At 36.5% G+C, this 21,712-nt stretch overlaps 1 protein-coding gene across 2 annotated transcripts in view; it reads left to right on the top strand.

The window, feature by feature from the left end:
• Positions 1–21,712, top strand: part of LOC306861585 (exocyst complex component 4-like) — a 129,254-nt gene that overhangs the window by 50,777 nt on the left and 56,765 nt on the right. The window contains exons 10-11 of one of the 2 annotated variants that reach the window (XM_079403951.1): positions 5,287–5,383; positions 6,880–7,011. In XM_079403951.1, the coding sequence (XP_079260077.1) occupies positions 5,287–5,383; positions 6,880–6,886 (104 nt within the window). In that variant the 3' untranslated portion in view covers positions 6,887–7,011. Of the gene's footprint in view, positions 1–5,286; positions 5,384–6,879; positions 7,012–21,712 lie in introns of those variants that run through there. The other variant, XM_079403950.1, reaches the window with a different exon arrangement.

Raw genomic sequence — 21,712 nt, 5'->3', positions numbered from 1 at the left:
AAAAGCGACCCAACATTTCTGGAATTCGGGTTGTATGTCCTTAGTTTTCATGAGAATATGAGTGTTATTTCTGTGTTGCACATTAACTGGTCTGCCACAGTGCTGTGTCATTCAGCAGCGGGATTGATATTGTTGTTGATGTCCTCAGCAGACACACATAGTAGCTGGATCTGAGTTGACAGTTTGGTTTACACAACCAGTGTGCCTCCAATATTGACATTCTCTGTAAATGAGTGATCACCAATCTGTTGCTGATGTTTCATACAAACACACTCTACAGCAGACTTTTTAGCCTGATTGCATGACCTCACACATTGACATGCATTTATTTCCTTCTCTCTCTCTCACACACACACACACACACACACACACATATGCACAGACTGAGCCTCTGGGACAGCTGGTGTTAGAGAAGGCACTACACATTCCTCGGCTGTAGATCCGGGTAGGGATTAAGTACATCTCAGATCAAACCATTTCTAATCAAACCCACGAAAGTGTAGCTAATGCAATTTCACTAAGTCACTGACTGGCTTGATTACATGGGGGCTGACAGGAGTGGGAGGTGTGTGTGTGCATGCGCAGTCAAACACTTTTCACTCATCAAGACTGACTTTCACAATACGTGCTCTTTCTTGTAAGTCGCTTTGGTTAGAGAGCATCTGCCAAGAATAGAAATGTAAAATTGATGTAAAGGCGCATACGCACCCTCCCTTCAATCCTAGAGTAGCAGCATTCACAGGAGACCAGGCTATAACACCTCTCATACACACTAGCACAATCTTATGCACACATAGATTATCAAAGGAAACACGCTTCAGCATAATAATAAACCGCCAACAGATGTGGAGGCACATAATAAACTGGACCAGCTAACTTGTCACCATTTGTTCACATTTGTTTGGATTTTGACTGGTAAAATGTTGGAATAACTTGTTAAACTGTTGTGAATGATCATTTAGATTTAACATAGCAGATGTTTACCGGTTGCTTTTCCAGTCAAAGTCTGTTGTGCTGACAACATTTTAATTTAACTTCATTAATATGTACTGGAAGGATCTGAATAATGATTTGAGTCGAGCCAGGCTGGCAACGGATGACATTTTCTCCTCTGTCTTTGCCATTAAATGTAACTGCACAATCTGGATGCGTAATTCCTTGACCTGCTGGCTATCACAGCTTTCATTTATGTGTTTTTAATTAGTGGTCAACTGTTTGGGGGTTTTAATGGCTCATACTGATATCTGGAGGGCAAGGTGGTGTATGATACAATTTAATGATAGCAAATGAAAGACACCAAATTGTGCAAATTAAATGAGCACTTGTTTTACACAATATTTACTCAAATATTATTACAAAATATTTAAAAACACAACGTAAAGGACCATTTTCTTTCAGTTGATGTAATCTTTTTTTTCGCAACATTTTTAATATATTTTCATGAAACATTATTATTTTCTTTTATTATTAGTATAATTATTACTACTACCACCACTGCTGCTACTACTACTAATACATTTCTTATTAGTTTCTTATTTTCTCTATGTATTAATTATAATACTAGTTGTTATTATTATTATTAATATTATTATTATGTACTACTATTACTACTAATAATTACTATTATTAATATAATAGTGCATTTTCTTTTTTGTATTAATTTTTGGTGTAGTGAAATAATAATAATAATAATAATTATTATTATGTACTACTACAATTACTACTACTAATTACTATTATTAATATAATAGTATATTTTCTTATTTTTTTATAAATTTTTGTTGTAATGAAATACTATGGATAATAAAAAATATCTACTACTGCTACTACTAATTGCTATAATTAATATAATATTAAGGTTATATAATATTTTCTTAATTTTCTATTTGTTTATTAATCATTTTGTTGTAATGAAATAATATTAGTAATAATTATAATTATCTGCTACTACTACCACTAATTACTGTTATAAATATAATAGTGTATTTTACTTAATTTTGTAATGAATGAATGAAATAATGCAATACAATAATGATAATAATTATTATTATTGCAACAAATTATAATTTCTTATATTTTTAATTAAAATTGTACAGCTATATTATAACTTGTGACAGCTATAAACTTCAAAGACATCTGGTGGAAAACTATGGCATATGCTGCATAACAAAACAGTTTTATAATTTAAAACTAGTTCATTCCCATAATTTGTGACAAAATCTCTTACTATTTTCAGTTGATTTCTACCTATTTTCTCCCTTAAATTGTTGAATGTATGCCTTTTTATCATACAACTGTTTTCGTAACACTTCTCTCTTCCCGTCGCTTGTCTAGGTCAGAGTCAGTGTGTGCGGTGGCAGCTGTGTTTTCTTGTTTTGCTGATGTAATTGAGTCTTAATCGAATTAGCGGGAGAAAGATTGGATATATTGAGAGAAAAGGAGAAACAGGAAGCTAAGGAAGATGAAGATGAGTCCCCTTTCCAGAGCAGCAACTTTGAAAAACAGCCAGAGCTCCAACCACAAAGCTTTTAGAGAGGATAAAGTATCCTCTTGTCTTTTTAATGAGAAAAGGGGTGGAAATGAAATAAGAGAGAGGGAGCTTTTCATCGGGATGTGCTCCATGAAGAATCTCAGGAAGGTGGAAATGACAAGAACAGCAGCGGGAGGTGCGTTCGAATGCTGGACAGGTGTGCTACAGGGATTTTAGGGCAGTGAATGGTGAACTCATTTCTCATTTGAAGCACGTCCTGTCTCCTAAAACAATGAACACAGGATGACTCTGATTCCAGCCTTGCGATTAAACCCAGTGGGTCTGAGATCACAATGTTTGGTGACAAATCATACAAGCACAATCTTTTGCTTCACTTGTAATTCCACGGCAGTCCAAATCCATCACACACGTGCTTTGTGCGTGTGGCATTAATATTTGTGTTCCTGTGCCTGGACTCATTTCCCATCCCCTGGGCAAGAAATCTCATGTAACAACTGACTGATAAAAGCAATTAAAATGATTCTCCACTGAAGACGTGTGCGTGTGTGTGTATGTGAGAGAGAGAGATGTGAACGAGTGTCTCAGATGTGTGTGTTTCCTGCATGGTGTTTGTCAGGATAGCAGTGCCCAGGCTTTAGTGCTACGTTGTTACAGCAGTCTCTCCAGTGGCAATCTCAAAGGGCTGTGAAATTTTAATGAATAACATTGTCACAGTGCGAGAGGGATGCCAGTGGGCCGCCGCCGTGGCACTTCTATTAACCGACCCATGAGGCCACGCACACACCTTCTGTCCACCCAGGAATGTTCTTATTGATGACAGACTTGATTCTCTTGCTGCCAATTATATTGATTACTTGTGGATGAGTGGAGCTAATAAGGATTGGAGCTCACTTCATTTTTTTGGGCCCTGCCTCATCATGAGAGAGTTACACAGCCATGATTTTCTTATTAACTCTGTTAGCGGAGGACTACGCACAGACACAGAGGGGCAAATGGCTTGTGGTAAACTACAATGATTTGACAAAATTACTTTTTTTGATTGTTGACCACGATATTTTATTATTTGCATTGCTTTTGATTAGTTCTTTGCTTTGCTTTGCTTTTGTTTTGTGCTTTTGCTTTTGTTTTGTGCTTTGCTTTTGTTTTGTGCTTTGCTTTTGTTTTGTGCTTTGTGTTTTGTGCTTTTGCTTTTGTTTTGTGCTTTTGCTTTTGTTTTGTGGTTTGCTTTTTGTTTTATGCTTTTGCTTTTGTTTTGTGCTTTGCTTTTAGTTTTTTTGTGCTTTTGTTTTGTGCTTCGCTTTTTGTTTTGTTTTGTGCTTTGTGTTTTGTGATTTTGCTTTTGTTTTGTGCTTTTGCTTTTGTTTTGTGCTTCGCTTTGTTTTGTTTTGTGCTTTTGATTTTTGTTTTGTTGTTTAGTTTTTTTGTTCTTTGTTTGCTATTTTTGTTTTGGTTTTGTGCTTATCTTTTTTTTTGGCATCTTTTTGTTTTGTGCTTTGTTTTTTTGGTGCTTTGTGGCTTTTTTCTGCTTTTGTTTTGTTTATTTTATTTTGCTTTGCTTTCTGGCAGTTTTTTGTGTAATGACTGCTAAACTTTTTTTTTATCATCTTTTTGATGATTTTTTTTTTATCATCTTTCATGGAAACAATAAGTCCATGGAATCCATAAGTGTGCTGCTGCCATGTTTGTCTTTTCATATGACAACATTTGTTGAATTTGTCTGTGCTGTTGTACTTTTTTTCATATGCTGTACAGACTCCTTTGACTGTGATGCGTTTCACTTTTTCTTTCAGTATTTTGAGCCAGAAGTGCTTTTTCAACTTTAAGTTTATTTTCTGAAAATGTTTCTCAAAACACCTGCATTCTGTTCTCTTGCGTTGTGCAGTGGAATGCAAAAGCGCATTTACTTCAAACGAAATCGAAGAATGAACTGATATGACGTCATTTCGAACAAAATCGGGCCGAAACTAATTTCGTTTCGACAGTTCGAAAGAGCTGACCAAAGCAAACTTTCTGGGGGAGTTCATTTTGGCTCCTTTGAGCTTCCATGGTGAGATTCCACCACCCATATATACACTAGAACAGCACCACCAAGTTACTAGCATAATATGAATACACTGTTGAATAGCTGAGCTGGTACAAATATATCCGCACCTTCCCTCGCAGAGAGACTTTAAAGATTCGGAGAAGGCATTTAAAAGAAATTGGAACGAAGCACGAGTTATGCAAAGCGATGTGGAGAAAAATCCAATGCAAGTTTTCCAATGCCATGAAAAGAATGAAAGGAAAGAGTGGAGATAATATTTTTTTTCACATCATGCTGAAGTTTTCAGACAAGAAAAAAAAAAAAAGTTTTCAGACTATGAGCCTTTCACACTTCCCATAAAGGACTGATTATGGAAATGAAATGGTTCTTTTGTATTGCAAACATGATACTTGACTCTGAACTGCTGCTAATCATTATTCTTTTGTCTATAATATTCTGACCATTGGTGCCCGTGTCACACCTAGATACATTTCGTCATTGCATCGTTGTTGTGTTTAGGGCATATGTGCGAGTGGCGCGACACATAATATACACCCTGCCTCCAGCAGCGCGGGGGTGTTGAAATGTTCGAATACAGTACACCGTTGCTTAGCCTTTTCGAGCTTCTTTTTGCCCTCAAACGAAGAGCGAAAATGAACTTTGTTTTAAGTACATGGGGGCCTGAAGGGTCCATATCGGTTGAGCTTGTTTTTAAAAATGTATTTTTGAAGAAAATCTGTTTAATTGTTTCTTCCTGTGTCTTTCTATCCAGGTGGAGCTGATGATAACCTGATTGAGGGAGGAGAGACTAAGTTCCTGTGTAAACCAGGAGCCAGAAACATTACGGTCATCTTTCAGCCATTGCTTAGGTAGGTCCCGTTCACAAATGCACGTCAACCGACCATGCTTTATAAAGCTACATTTCAGCAAGCTGTTTAAACTCTCCCCTGCTTCATCTGTCTCCTCGGTGCATAGCATGTGATAATTTTTTTTCCCTTCCTTTCATATTTTTCATGGCCGGCGGCCATTACCGCGTCGTTACCGAGCCCCTGCCATTTGATGTTGATTTGTTCTGACGGTATCAATTGGAGTGTTCCGTTTAGAACCGCTCCGCATTCAATTTTCCTTTCAATCTCCTAATCTATTGGATCATCGGTCCAGCCCACTAATGCCCTGTCATATTAGTGCTCTAATACAGAGACATATCCCAAGCATGGTCGTCCTGCCCACAACGTGACTGGACTTCCCGATACTCCTGTTGCTCGCAATTACATCTGAGCCGCGGCGCATTGATTTTCTGTTTTTATTTTTATTTTTTATTTTTTCCAAGACATGGTCACTGTCACTTTCAGATGACTTGATGTTATTTTGTCCTGGATGTAACACCCTTCTCAGACTGTCTTTTAAAAGACGTGTTGGTGTTAATGCATGCTGTGGATGTACGGCTTGCATTGTTATACTACATATGAATAGAAGTCAGATTTGATGTCAAATTATATTATTCTACACATTTTAACCCATGGCAAATCAGGCAACACTATTATAGTAGTATTTACCTTTAACCAGAGCATTTAACCCTAATATTAAGCTTAAGAATGTAACTTGAACAAGAATGATGTCTTAAATCGTGTGGCTTTTTTAGGAGAGGTGTGTGAATATGTTATAAAATGCATGATTTTCACCTTGTTGATGATTTAAAAAAAATTACTTGCATTAAAGATATCTGAACCATGTCTAGTTATTCTTGTTAGTTAGTCATGGCCTAATGGTTAGAGATTTGGACTCGTAATCCAAAGGTTGCGGGTTCGAGTCTCAGGCCGGCAGGAATTGTAGGTGGGGGGAGTGAATGTACAGCGCTCTCTCCACCCTGAGGTGCCCTTGAGCAAGGCACCGAACCCCCAACTGCTCCCCGGGCGCTGCAGCATAAATGGCTGCCCACTGCTCCGGGTGTGTGTTCACGGTGTGTGTGTGTTCACTGCTGTGTGTGTGCACTTTGGATGGGATAAATGCGGAGCACGAATTCCGAGTATGGGTCACCATACTTGGCCGTATGCCACGTCACTTTCATTAGCAGCTGCATAGAATTGTGGCAGTGAGTTTTGCACTCGTATTCTTGAGAAAAAATAGTTGCAAAATTAGTTAAACTTGTTAATTTGAGCACAAAAGTGTCTAATTTGTCAGTTTTGTCGTAATGGTACCAAATCGTTGCTTGTTGTCTTCTCATCCTGACTGCTTATCAGGTCTGTCCTCATTATTTTATGTATCAAACACTTCAATAGTGATGAACTTATGTTGAGTCTACTAAACTTTCCTGGAAACAAGTGCATAATAACCCCATTTAGTCCATTACAAACTTGCATTTCAGGATCTAAAACATCAACCCTGTTGCTAGCAGTCACTTGGGGACAATACATGTTTTGGCCTGCTGTGATTCTGGCTGGATTGCGAACACTGCAGATATTTTACAGTACGCCCACTATGAAGAGGAGGCACCTGCTGCACACTGATGTATTCTGTCCGTGTTCATTAATCTAAATGAGCTGCTCTCAGTGTTGATGTGAGCAGTGCGACAGCAGCAGGGGATGGGCAGAGGGCGTGTCAGACAGCTGTCCGTCTGAGATAAATGGCAGGCGGATCATCGCTCCGACAGTATGGACAGCTCATCTGGTCCCGAACAAATGAATGCATGAATAAACGAGTGACTGCTCTCCACCTTTTGCCTGCCGCCACATAATGGCTGCTATCAGTCATAGTCCTGTGTGAGGAGCCTGATGTGTGGCCACCCGTCCTTGGCTGTGTTCAGGGTGCTTAATGCTTTGCTGCACTGATACACGTTTAAACCTATGAGGACTGTAATTTCTGGAGAAAGATTTCCTTGTAGCCGTCTTTGCTTTTGGGATGCATTTTTTTGTGTGTCTGTATATCACATGTGATTAATCACTTATTGTCAGAATCGTCTTTTAGCTTTTCATTTATTTTAGTCAAAGTTATTTCATTATTTCATTTCAGCAAAATTATATTTCATTAGATTTACTCTAACTAAAATGACATGTTTGTTTGATGGCATTTAACATTTTAGTTTACAATATGTAATATGAGGACTAAAACAGGAAAACAGACTTGACTTTTTGAAAAGTGTAAACGTATATTATTATGCATATCTTGCACTTTGAAACTAAAAATTTTAAATTTATGGTTTTTAATTTTAAACCATAAAACAATTGTTACTTAAAATAAATGTCTACTGAAATAATTTAAACATGTTGTCAAAGTAACTTTTATCATTTTAATTTAGCATGTACTACACAATAAAGTTAATAAAACTTGAACTAAAATGAAATTGGAAAATAAAAACTCATTCAGAATATTAGTGAAAACTACAGGAGTGATGCTAAAACACTGTTATAAGAATAAACTTTTGTAAAATGTGTAAAAATAGGTGACACTTTATTTTAAGGTGTCCTACAGTGTAATTATACATTTAACTAATGAGAAATTTAATTAACTACATGTACTTACTATATGATTAGGGGTACTTGCATGTAATTATGCATAATTTATTGTTATTGTAATAGTAAGTACATGTAACGTGTAACAAGGGGACACCTTAAAATAAAGTGTTACCTAAAAATATACGTGTAAGCATATTTTGCTTACACGTATATTTTTGACATTTTTGTATAAACATATATTATAAAAAAGTATTTTTACAACATGATTTCTTCAGCAGTATTTATAAGTCTAAACTTTAAAAAAAATGTGTGAACATCATAAATATATTATAAACATTAAGCATATTATTTTTAGCATATATTTTTAATTATATATTTAGGATATTTTTATATAGTTTATAAATTGGTCATTGAGTCATTTTTGGTGCATATTTGTTATTATTGACAGTCATAAATAACTTAGTATTTTCTGTGTTACTGTGTCAAAGTCAGCAGAAAGATAAATATGTAAAATAAAATAATTGTGAAATCATATATGCAATTAATATGTCTTGATTGATTTTGTCAAAATGCACAGTTGCTTTTGAATGTACATCAAAGGAAAAGGTAGTTTTTGTCACCAGAGTGCTGTAGTTACAGGGGCTTACTGGACCATGCTAACCAGTCGATCCTTGACCCTTTATTAAACCCCACGCACCGATCGAACTATACCTGTGTGGACTAAAGCAGGAATTTGTTTTATCAGTGACCGAGAAGAACCTAAACTTACGCCAAGATCAATACAGGCTCTTAATGTTACTGTCAATCAATTCACCATGCAATTTGTGATCAATAGTCTCTGTGGAAGAGGCTGACGTTGAAGATTTCATAGGTGTGGACTTGATGCTTTTTTGATTGATGCTGGGCAGGAGCAGTCCGAGGAGATCAATAATCATGTTGGGGAGCTTCACATGTCTTCAGACCCGCTCGCTGTATGTTAATATATGGGCTCCGCTTGCACTGTACAGCGTAAAGTGCGAAAACACTTTGCCGAGTATCAAATCTCTCCTGATAGATCAATACGGTTGCTCCATAAAGAGCGCTTGTGTACGTGTCTGTGTGTGTGTTTGTGTACGTTTCCGTTGCTTTCAACTACTTGAATCTGTTTGGAAGTACTCGCAGTGTTTTATGTTAGTCTGTTAGCTGGTGTGTTTTTGAATGACTTGTTTATGGATTTTTGTGTTTATGTGTGTGTTTGGCTACGCATGTGAATTGGAGACATGCTCACTACAGCGAGAGGGGAGATGGAGCAGGTAGGAGGTAATTTAGTTTGACTTGTGGGGCCTCACACTGACATTTGAGTGGTATTTAAACCCTCCTGCCCTGACTGAGGTTGGCATTTTGAAAAGGGGGCACTCTGCGGCTTGCCATAATCTCTCCTCTTGTATGCATCCATGCTCAGAGGTGATTAGGCCTGGCAGGGCCCGAGTCTGTGAGATCACACCCCGGCCAGAGAGCAGATGTTAGGGCCGCCGGCCTCCCGGGCTGGGGTGGGCGGAAGGAGCGGGGACGGGGTATTGGTAGTTGAGTTGAAAGTGACATTTGTGAAGTTGAGAAAAACATTGATTGCCAGCTTGATGTGTGTCAGCATGAATTGGCATTTAATACTTATTTTTCTTTTGATAGTGTGAGAATATTCATAAATTTAAAGTATACACTACTGTTCAAAAGTTAAAATGTTTTTGAAAGAAGACTCTTATGCTCACCAATGCTTTATTTAATAAAAATACAGTAAAAAAAACACATAATATTGTGAAATATTTTTACAATTTAAAGTAACTGATTTGTATTTTAATATATTTTAAATTGTAATTTAATAATTTGATAGAAAGGCAAAATCTTTAGGTGCCATTACTCCAGTCTTCAGTGTCACCTGATCCTTCAGATATAATAATATGCTGATTTGGTGCACAGGAAACATTTCTTATTGTTATTAATGTTGAATTAATTATGAAGCTTAATATTTTAATGAGACTGTGTTTTTTTTTGGGGGGGGGGGGGGGGGGGGGGTCTCTGATGAATGTAAAGTTCAAAATAACAATTGATTTGAAATATAAATATTTTGTAATGATGTAAAAGTCTCCACTGTTACTTTTGCAACCTTTACTGTCAAATTAAATGGATCTTCGCTAGATAAAGGTGTTATAAGATTTTTTACCGAAAACAAACATTTTTATTGTTATGAATCATTATTAAAGGAAAAGTTCACCCAAAAATGAAAATTGTCATTATTTACTCACCCTCAAGTTTCTTTCTTATATTAAACATATATATATTTTCATACATACATATTAAGATATTTTGAAGAATGCTAGTAATCAAACAGTTGATGGTCCCTATTAATTTCCATAGTATTTTTTCCTTTACTCTGGAAGTCAATGGAGACCAACAACTGTTTGGTTCTTCAAAATTATTCAGAATATCTTCTTTTGTGTTCAACATGAGAAAGAAACTTATACAGGTTTGGAACAACATGAGGGTGAAGTTTTTATTTTTGGTTGAACTATTCCTTAAAACTATTATTATTATTATTAATATTACGTTTTTGAGGAAAACTTGACACAAACTATATAACTTGTCAAGTTAAAAAATGATCTCTTGTGTCTTTTCTTCCTCTGCCCGGTATTTCTCTCTGTTTTTGCTTTCAGTTTAACAGTTTCCATCAGTTTTACACTTGGATACAATTGTAGGTAATTGTAAAACTCAATATTTTTTTTTCCTGTTGTAGCACTTTTATTTTAGTTTGACATCTTTCCCCCCTCATCCCCTCTTTTTGATCTCTCTCTCGCTCTTTTACACAAGGCATCAATTTCTTGAAGGGGATGGGAAAAAGCAATTCTGTAGATCACAGAGGAGGCTATTTGAGAAGTGTCAAAACTTTTAGAGTTATTGATGGCTGTGACCAATTTCCTGGACAGTTCTGTACTTTTTTTTTTCCACCGGTGGCGTAGTGTTAAACACTTTTGACTGTTTGTAACCTCAGATATAAAAGCAGCATTGTGTTTGGTATGTTTTACAGTGCTCTAAAATGTACTTGTAGTCCAGGTAGCTGTCTCTGCTAAAACAATGGGAGAAGACCTGGAGCAGGACGTTTAAAAAGGTGGGATTTGATCGGACAGTGTCTAAACATCTCCCTTGATGTCCATTGTCTTATGTTGGGAGAAGATGGTGGTAGTTCATCAGAAGTTGACAGTTTAATCACATGACTGATTCTTGTGTAGAACCTAAATCCACTTATATACGGTTATTTTAGTTGTTAATACACTACTGCATTTTCTTAATTATATTTTGTTTTGTAGTCAAAGCAAAATACATTTACAGCAAAACAGATAATTGGGTATTTTCATAGAATATACCTTGAAGTAAATGTTTTTCATATTCCAATAGGCAAACTATTATAATTGTAATTTCTACATTTTTATGCATACTGTAACCATCATTAAAGTTTATTAACCCTATTCACATAAGTGCCTCGTTATAACCCAGATGGAAGGATATCATGCGCCAGCCAAGCAACTGCCATTGAGATGAATGGAAGCTCTATCAGATATCTTTTTCCAGGTATCCATCCTTACTTTCATCTACTCTCTCATCCATCCAGTCACGTTCGGGAATTATCTGGTCATGTCTTGCCCTACACAAGATAGGAAGACTGCCATGATGATAGGACAGTGCAGAAACAAAGAGCCACGATAAGAGAAAGTCTTTCCTGTTCTTGTACTGTCAGCACATATTAGGACCAAGTGTCGGTAAAGGATCTTTGTGATAGTTGTAGGATATCGGCTGCTAATATGATAAACACACCGTTGAGCCTAATAAGGCTTCATCACTGTCATCCGATTGGCTCGTGATGACGGAACGCTTTCCGTCTGTGAAACTGCAAATGATATAACATATTATCACATTGTTAAACATCTTTTTTAAAGTCACTATCACCTTACAAAGATCATGTCAGTTGTGTGTAGGAGGCTAGCTTTCCGTGGACCATCTGGCAGACATTTCCTGAAGAAAAAGTCAAACTTTAGTGTTATATAAACAAACTGTGCAGTAGCACACTGCCATGAGCCAGAATGGCCTCGCATGTCACTAAATGACTCAGTATGTCTGTTGACAAAGTCAATTCTGCTCAGTTTCTGGTCCATACAAATGTGTAAGTTCTGGTTGCTTTTATCGTATATCCACACATTGCAGATTTTTTTTAACACCTTAATATATCTCCATTTAGCAGGAGAAGCAAAATGCATAAATATTGCTAATTGTAAAGTCAATCAAATTATTAAATTTTTTTTTAATTATTACTATTATTTAGCCATCTTTATTTTTCTTACCTCACAGCCAATTTCATTTCTTGTTTTAAGCATAAATATAACATAATTTTGAATCTATAAAATTTTAAAACTAAGGTAATGAAACATAGGCTTAAAACAATATGTGTAAACTAATCAAAATTAAGTAAATTAAATTAAATGATTATATAAAATGTATTTATTTATTTCCACATTTGCCTTTTTCTTTGTTTTATTTTAAGCATAAATATAGTTTAGAATTGAAGTGAAACAACAAATGTAACTAAACAAGCAAGATAAGCAATATCCATAAAATCTTGCTAATTGTAAAATAAATTAAATTCTTTTTAATTTTTTTTTTATTTCCTCATTGGCAATTTACTTTCTCTATTAAGCATAAATAAAACCCAATTTAGTACATAATTTAGAACTAAAATGTAACTTTTTAAATTTTTTTATTTATGGAATCTTGAGTATTATTCAGTGTTTCCCCATGCCCCAGTGCCATTGTGTGTAACAGTATCGTTTTACCAGCGTTATTGGTTATGTCATAACCGGTTTTGTTGTGGCTTCTCATTCAGGTGGAGTCTAAAGGGCTAGAGATGTTTTGTTTACCTGGCTCTCTGGCCCAATTGGGGCTTTTGTCAGGCTGTAATAATCTTCTGTCAGTTGCTTTCGTTGTGCAACAAGCATTTTTCACACAAATGTCTTTCTGTTCCCTCTCTCTCTGACGCTTTTCCTTCCCTCTGTGTTGACAGAGATTAGGGGTGAGCCATCGATCCGTCGCTAGTTATGTGCACCTTGCAGTGTCTCCAGCTGATTTGGTGTCCTCTCGCAATGGAAAGGACAAACGGTGTCCGCACATTTATTTTAGACAGACCACCAGAGCTTAAAGTTTCGAAATAAGAGCTAGAACTCTTCTGTTTAGAGTTTCTTTCCAGGTATTTAGAACCCTATTAAAATCTTTTCATTAGTTTTGCTGGATGCTCTTGCACCTTGCTAGATCACATTGAGCTTTAAAGTCAACACGAAATTTAAGTTTTTTTCTTAAAGCATGAAAATCCTAATATTTTTTAAAATGCAAATTTTTTCTTCTAATTTTCCAGTTAAAATATTTAAAATAAAGTAATATTTTTTTTTCAAAACTATAATAAATTAAGTGTATTTTAAGTGTTTAGTAAATGTAAGTAAGCTAATGTTTATTATTTTTATTTATTTTTGAATTTTCTTTGTTATTTTATATTTCTTATTATTATTATTATTTCTTCTTATTATTATTAATATTTTACAAATTACAGATTTTAATTTATTTATTTTGTTTTTTTTTTGACAACATTTTTTGAAAATTGTGGTCCAGGGTCACATTTATGTCCAAAGAAAAATATTTGTCTTGATAACCTTTCATCAAAATGTAATAACTTCTTTAAAAATACTTTATTTCCATCAAGCCCTCTTAGTTTTTCAGCCTTTCTTTTTAAAATAAATGTCATGTTGGGACCACTTTTTACAATCTAATCAATTCTTAATGGCTAAAACCAAGTCCCCCAATACTGTTTTCTAAATATCCATTTTTACTGAAGTAAAAATGGGTTGCAAACACCTTTTCACCTAGCTTCACATTCTGTATTTAGACCCTTGTCTTGATTTGGTCATAAACTAGCAAATACTTCTCATTTCTACTTTAGCACCCTGTCCTTTTGTTCAAATCCAGCCTACATTAGAATTCAGCGTGAGCGTCACAGTCAGCGTGCCAGTCTTATGAGTATCCTCAGCTGGGCCTTTCCTTTGTCTTTTTTTAATCTTTTCTCATATATCCAGGGATTTTCTTGAGTAAATAACCCCTGTCGTACGTGCACAAACACTATGAAGCGTATCTGTGAATGTTGCACTGCATTATACATCAGAGAGAAACAGAACAGCAAAGAGGAAGATGGTGTGTTTTCCCGTGGTAAAGGTTAGAAAACAGGCAGAGGTAGCAGCACAGCTATTTGTTTTGCATGGCGGTGATGGACATCCACGCTCTTATGAAGGGAGGGGGAGAAATGCTGCTGTGCTGTCTTTTCCCCCCTCTTGTTTCTCTCATCTATGGTATGGCTTTATCTTGCTGATGCCCTTTATCTCTCCCTCCTCTCTGCCGCGCTCCATCCATAAGTAAATACTAAAGAGCTGAGTATCGAACAAAAGAGTCGCCGTGAAAAAATGCCACTTCAGCAAGTTGCCTGTGTCTTACTAACTTTCAAATTTAATAAAGCCACACGTCTGGCTGAGATTGTGGTGGAGATTTGGGGGTCTGAGTCTTGTCTTTTCTTATGGAAAACTTTTTGAGTTAAACATCAATGTGTATTCCCATTGCTGGCATTTAATGAGATTAATGCTGAGTGAATTTGCAGATTCTGTCACACTCACCCAAAGGCATATTATGTCTTATACTTCTTACTGGTGTCCTGGCTAGTATGAACACTATCAACAAAAACTTTAAATGAAAATATTTAAGTTGCAGTTACCGAAGACATCCCAATTATCACACTCTGTAATGCTCACTTACAATGCCCAGTGTTACAAAAAAGATGATTTCAAACAGGAAACTGCTAGAATAGACCATTCTGTTGCTAAGCGCCAGGGAAGGTGTGGTTAGGCAGCGAGAGAGCCGTTGCCAAGGTGAGTGTCTGGAGTCCTAAGAGGAATGAATGGATGACTGGAATAGAAATGTAACGACGGTAACAGTGGGATTTAAAAAAAACAAACCACTACTAACAGTGCTGCTTTTTTTCTTTCTTTTTTTCTTTTTTCATTTGAAAAATAAATCAAAACTATATGAGTGAAAAGTTGAATTGAGAAAGAATTATGAATTGTTAAAATAATTGTTGAATTGTTTTTTTTTTGCTTTGCTTTGCTTTTTGCTGTGTTTTGTTTTTCTTTGCTTTGTTCTGTTTTGTTGGGTCAGGTTTTTTTTTTCGTTTCTTTTGTGTTTTGTCTTTTTTGTTTTTTACTTTGAAAAAGTAAATCAATGCCAGATTTTCAATGTGTCCTTAGACTTTTGGTTGTGTATATATAGTTATATATACACACACTTTTTCTATTTGAGTGAAAAGTTTAATTGAAAAATAATTTTTGCTTTTTGTTTTGCTTTGATTTGCTGTATTTTGTTTTGTTTTTTGTTCTCTTCTCTTGTTCTTTTTTTTAAAATCTTGGTTCTTTTTTTTTTTTTTACTTATTCCAGATTTTCAATGTGTCCTTTTGACTTTTTGGAGTGTATATATAGTTCTATATATACACACATACTTTTGCCCACAGAGTTGGGATGAGACCCCCAAAATCCTTACTTCATCAGTCAACAGCCGACCAGTTGTCATACGCACACACACACACCGAGAAGAATAAGGACCAGTGTCATGAAGATCTTCGGCTGCTCATGAATCCTCGTATGTGTGTTATTAAAGATTAATGCTGCCCAGTGGCCGCTCTAATGCAGTGATAGTCATCACTGTGGCCCGGAATAGCCTCGGCTAGCTGCACACACCCGGCCATGCATTAAACATGCCTCTTTTCTCTCTTTGTCTCTCTCAGGCCCAGCACTTTGATACAGTAATGACCAAGGCGCATCATATAAGCACAGTGCCCATACCCCTACTGTTTCTAATGACCTTTGACCCCAGCAGGACACCGCTATCCCTCCTGTTGTCAAGCGAAACTATGGTCAGTGCATCGCTGGACAGCTCCCCATTAATAATGGCGCTCAGTGTTGTGCTCACTCAGACACAATGACTTCTCACTATAATAACGAAACCGGTTTCTCTCCTCTACACATTTGATTTTAGCCTCCAGTGGCTGGATTATGCTCCAGACGGGAACTTTATGAATTATAGAGATTGGCTTGGAGTGGATTTGCAAGATCTGTGGCAGGATGGAATGTTATACTCACCTTTTGTCTCTGTGGTGTTAGCCCATGACCTTTGACCTTGATTTCTCTGTGGTTTGGCCAAGTTGAAGTGCAGAGGTGACCTAGTTCTCGCAGGATTATGGAATCCTGGGGTTTTTAAGCATTTTCCCACTTTCTGAGCATTTTACTCGTTTTTGTTGCTTTATGCTTTTTGATTACAGCTGTTATCATTTTTTCCCCATTGTTTTGACTATGAATTTGTATTTTGTATCAATTTAGAGGTAGATAGTGGCACAAATGTATTTGTGAGTTTCAGGCAAACATGCTTTCTTCTAATAAATAGTCAGCTATGTGATAGGCTTTATTTAATTTCTGGAGCTTGTATCTAACCATGGCTTTCTCATTTGCACCCATATTAGAGGTCAACAATATGATTTAAAGGGATAGTTCACCCAAAAATGAAAATTCTGTCATTAATTACTCACCCTCATGTTATTTTAAACCCCTAAGACCTTTGTTCATCTTCGCAACACAAATTAAGATATTTTAGATGAAATCCGACAGCTTTCTGACCCTCTATAGACAGCAACGAAACTACCACATTCAAGGCCCAGAAACGTAGTAAGGACATTGTTAAAATGTGACTAGTTTATGAAGTGAGAAAAATGGTTGTATTTATCTATAACTTTGGGTTTGAGTCTGTCTTGGGTATGTAGTAAAAATGAAATTATTTGTATATTTAATTATAATAATTAATATCTATTGTTATATTAAATATTATTCACTCAAAAATGCTTCAACCCAAGATTGTTTCAACCGTGTTTGTCTATATGATGTTTCTATAATGTTCTACATTTTTCTTTAAGGGTTATTTTGTGAGAGAACTATCCCTTTAAAGTTCAGTTTTATAATTTCACATAACTTGTAGAAACCAACATACCAAAAAGGCAAGCTTCCCTACTTGAATAAGACCATATATAAATGTATCAGTCATGAGCACAGTGCTTTTGAAGAGGTGTAGAGGAAATTTTGACTTGTTTGTGTGCATGTATGCTCCGGGTTTTTGAGGTCAGATCAATGTGGCTGTCTAGTTAGCCGTATTTCATCTTAACACCTCAGTATGTCATGTACATAAGTATGTGCGCCTGAGTTTGTGTGCACTTCGTGTTTCCTCTTTGTGTTTCACCTCACGGAGTGGAGGGCAGGTGCCACTCTCTGTTAGCGCCAAGCCACAGAGCTCTGGCAGCTACATCACAGCAGCCTTTGATTCACCAGCCTTTCCAGGTCGACGAGCTGATGCCTGATAATAATGTTGTTTGATTGTTGAAGTGGAGAGGTAATTGATTGATCCTTTGGCGTGTCTGGGGTCAGGCTTCAGAAGAAAGACGGTCGCTGGTGTTGATTCGTCTGGGAACAGATTCTTTTCTTATCCTTGCTCTTTCATTCCCCAGGAAGATGAGCAACGGAGGAAAAGATGAAAGAAGAAGAGAAGGAGAGTGGCCATTTCAGAGATTTCCTAAAAAAAGGCAACAAGCTTGTCAAAATGGAGGCCATCTTGTATTAGAGCAGCAATCTTTTTTCAGACTGAAAACTTTTTTGTGGATAAAGAGATGTATAAAATGAGGGATAGATCACCAATATACATACATACATACACATGTGTATATATTAGGGGTGTAACGATATCACAAACCGAACCGAAAGATCGCGATACACCACCCACGATACGAATCGCGGAACTCTTGTGTCGTACCGCGGTGCTCTCACGCCCCCTTCTGCCCATTGTTGAGGTTAATGGCACTTATCTCTAACTAACTATTAATTTAAACTAATTTTTCTTTGCTTACATTTGATTAAATTGTATTAGTAACGACTAATAAGAGCTTCTTTTTAAATTTAGTTCTAAATATTCTAAAGTTACTGTTTTCCAAGTGCATGTCATTTCACGTGACTTGGGAGTGAGCGTCACACTCGGTTGCTAGTATATGCAGGATGGCTGCTTCACATAGTACTGAAATTGCAGATCCCCTGGACACATTTAAGTCTCCTGTGTGGGAACACTTTGGTTTTCCAGTGGAGTACAGGAATGGAATTCATGTCGTAGACAAAGCGCACACAATCTGTCGTAACTGTTTCACAAAACTCTCTTATACGACAGGAAACACATCTCATGGTGCGTTCACACCAGACGCGAATGAAGCGTTAACCGTAAATGATTTACATGTTAAGTCAATGCAAAGACGCGATTAGACATCCTGTGGCGCGAATGAGGCAACCGCATTTCAGTCAGAATGTGCTTCATGATGGTGTTTTTGAAAAAGAACTTAAAACTTAATTGAACTTCCAAATGTTTCTTAGAGTGGACAAGCCAGTGTTTATTTTTGACTAGAGTACATTGGAGTTTATTTATTTCATTTTAGTTTACTCTGTTAAGCTGGCTGCACTAAAGAGAATTTTTTTTTATTCTGACTAGTCTACATTGGAGGTATTTATTTCATTTTTGTTTACTCCGGTATGCTGACTGCACTAAAAATGTGAAGCCAAAGTTAATAAAGAAAAAGTTAAGTCAAGTTATTGTTATTTTTGAGTTAAGTGAATCTATTGTTCCTTAGCATTGCTGGTAAGATGACATGAACCCTACCCCCACAGCGAACCGAACCGTGGCTCCAAAACCGTGAACCGAACTGAACCGTGCCACTGGTGTGTCGTTACAACCCTAGTATATATATATATATATATATATATATATATATATATATATATATATATATATATACAGCATCTCACAGAAGTGAATACACCCCTCACATTTTTGTAAATATTTTATTATATCTTTTCATGTGACAACACTGAAGAAATGACACTTTGCTACAATGTAAAGTAGTGAGTGCACAGCTTGTATAACAGTTTAAATTTGCTGTCCCCTCAAAATAACTCCACACAGCCATTGATGTCTAAACCGCTGGCCACAAAAGTGAGTACACCCCTAAGTGAAAATATCCAAATTGGGCCCAAAGTGTCAATATTTTGTGTGGCCACCATTACTTTCCAGCACTGCCTTAACCCTCTTGGTCATGGAGTTCACCAGAGCTTCACAGGTTGCCACTGGAGTCCTCTTCCACTCCTCCATGACGACATCACGGAGCTGGTGGATGTTAGAGAACTTGCGCTCCTCCACCTTCCGTTTTAGGATGCCCCACAGATGCTCAATAGGGTTTAGGTCTGGAGACATGCTTGGCCAGTCCATCACCTTTACCCTCAGCTTCTTTAGCAAGTCAGTGGTCATCTTGGAGGTGTGTTTGGGGTCGATATCATGTTGGAATACTGCCCTCCTGCCCAGTCTCTGCTTCAGTATGTCAGAGTACATGTTGGCATTCATGGTTCCCTAAATGAACTGTAGCTCCCCAGTGCCGGCAGCACTCATGCAGGATTGATAATGCATGCTTGACTGTAGGCTTGACTACACCATGCTTGACTGTAGGCAAGACACACTTGTCTTTGTACTCCTCACCTGGTTGCCGCCACACACGCTTGACACCATCTGAACCAAATTAGGAAAGGGAAAGGGAAGTGGTGTGTGGCCAAGTATGGCGACCCATACTCTGAATTTGTGCTCTGCATTTAACCCATCCAAGTGTACACACAGTAGTGAACATACATCCGGAGCAGTGGGCAGCCAGTAATATATATATATATACATTTTGTATCATATTATTGGTTTTACATACTTTATTACAATGTTAACATTGCAAAACTATCAGTATTGATGTACCGAGTCATAGACTTGTACATTACATTTATATTTAATATACATTTTTAATGTGGGAGGGACAATCAAACATTTAGCTTTTTAATAAATTTTTATGTATTTTTCACATAAATGAGTTCTACATCAAATAATAATGTGGTGGACCCCTTGCGGTACTGTCTAAGACCCATGTATTTGAGATATATACAGAGAGGGAGATCCACAGTGTCTAATGGCTAATAAAATTTAATTGGATTATTGGATTGGACAATCTATCTTTCTGCATTAATTAAGATCAAGGTCAAACACTCTCCAGTCCTTCCATAATCCAGCAAGTGCTGTAGGGAAACTGCTCATTTAAAGAATACAAATTAAAGTTAAATACACATCAAAGCATATAATTGACAATTACTGATGATGACCTGTTCCTGTGTACTTTGCACAGCAGCCGTATGCTTCCTGAGTGACCAACATAGGCACGCTTCCTGTGCATGTATAAGATGTCAAAGCTGTAATAATATTAACAGGTAAAGCACCTCACTAAATAGAAAGGCTTAACGTTTCAACATTAATGCTGCTTGAGTTTATAGAGCTAATAGAGTAGATCTTGTTCACATGTTTCCAAAGCTTATAATTCCTGTTCAAGGACTGCAGAGCTATGTTTTTAAACTGTCGATTGAGACGTTTCTAATGATGAATCAGAGTTCCTGGCTCAGGCAGTGTGCCTGCCATGCTGAGCAGGTAATAACCCCCGATTAGGCTCTTTATATGAGAGAATGAATGCCGAATATCAGGCCCAGCTCTCTGGAGGAGAAAGACACGAGGTGAGGGGGAAAGCAAATTAGAGAAGCTGAAAATAGGAACGGAGGATGTTTTTTGTTTTGCTTTGCTTTGCTTTGCTTTTGCTTTTGGCAAACAGTTTTTATTGGTCTCACAGTGTTTGGAATACCCACAACATTTTTTGTTTTGTTTTTGGCAAATAGTTTTTATTTGGTTCACAGTGTTTGGAATGCACAAAACATTAAATGTTTTATGTTTTGTTGTGTTATGTTGTTTTGTGTTTTGTTTTGCTTTGCTTTGCTTTTTGTTAAAAAAAAATTTTTTTTTTATTGGTTTCCGTAAGGGCCGGGCGATATAGCTAAAAAATGCATTAACGATATAATGTTTCATATCGTTCGGTATCGATAATTATTTAAATTTTTTATAATCTTTTTTAAAACAAAGCGCAATAGAAAAAATATTTAGATTTAACCACTGTGTTTTTAATTTACCAAATTTATTGAGACAAACAGCATTTTTTGTTTGTTTTAACTGTCAAGCACAAAATAAACTTTAAACAAATATCTCCTTTCTTATGTGTTATATGCAGATAAGTGTTATGGAAACTTTTGGCTTGTCTCCCGAGGCCACAGGAGGGTGCAATGAGCAAAACAATGCAGCGTATTAAATTGTCAATGCAATGAAATAACTGTCCATAAAAACGTGCATAACATCTAAATTAATATATATATAAATCAAATATAACTTCGTAAATTGCATAAACAATTATGAACAAAACGGCATCATGTATTTATGCATTGCTTAAACAAAAAAAGAGCTGAATCGCCGATCACATAGAATGCATTTGAAAACATATGAGACGCAGTGAAAAGGAATAAAACCTCCACAAATTTGCGACGTGTTTTCTAAACGTTTAAACTTTGCATGGCTTTCTATACATCTCTTGTGTGACACGCGAGTGCAGCAAAATTTGTTCATCTAAAAAATGCACTGAATATGCATTCTGTGTGAAT

The sequence above is a fragment of the Barbus barbus genome (genome assembly GCF_936440315.1).
Source record: "Barbus barbus genome assembly, chromosome: 42".
Taxonomy (NCBI): Eukaryota; Metazoa; Chordata; class Actinopteri; order Cypriniformes; family Cyprinidae; genus Barbus; species Barbus barbus.
Note: the sequence above shows the minus strand (reverse complement) of the source record. Positions and strands in the feature narration are given on the sequence as shown.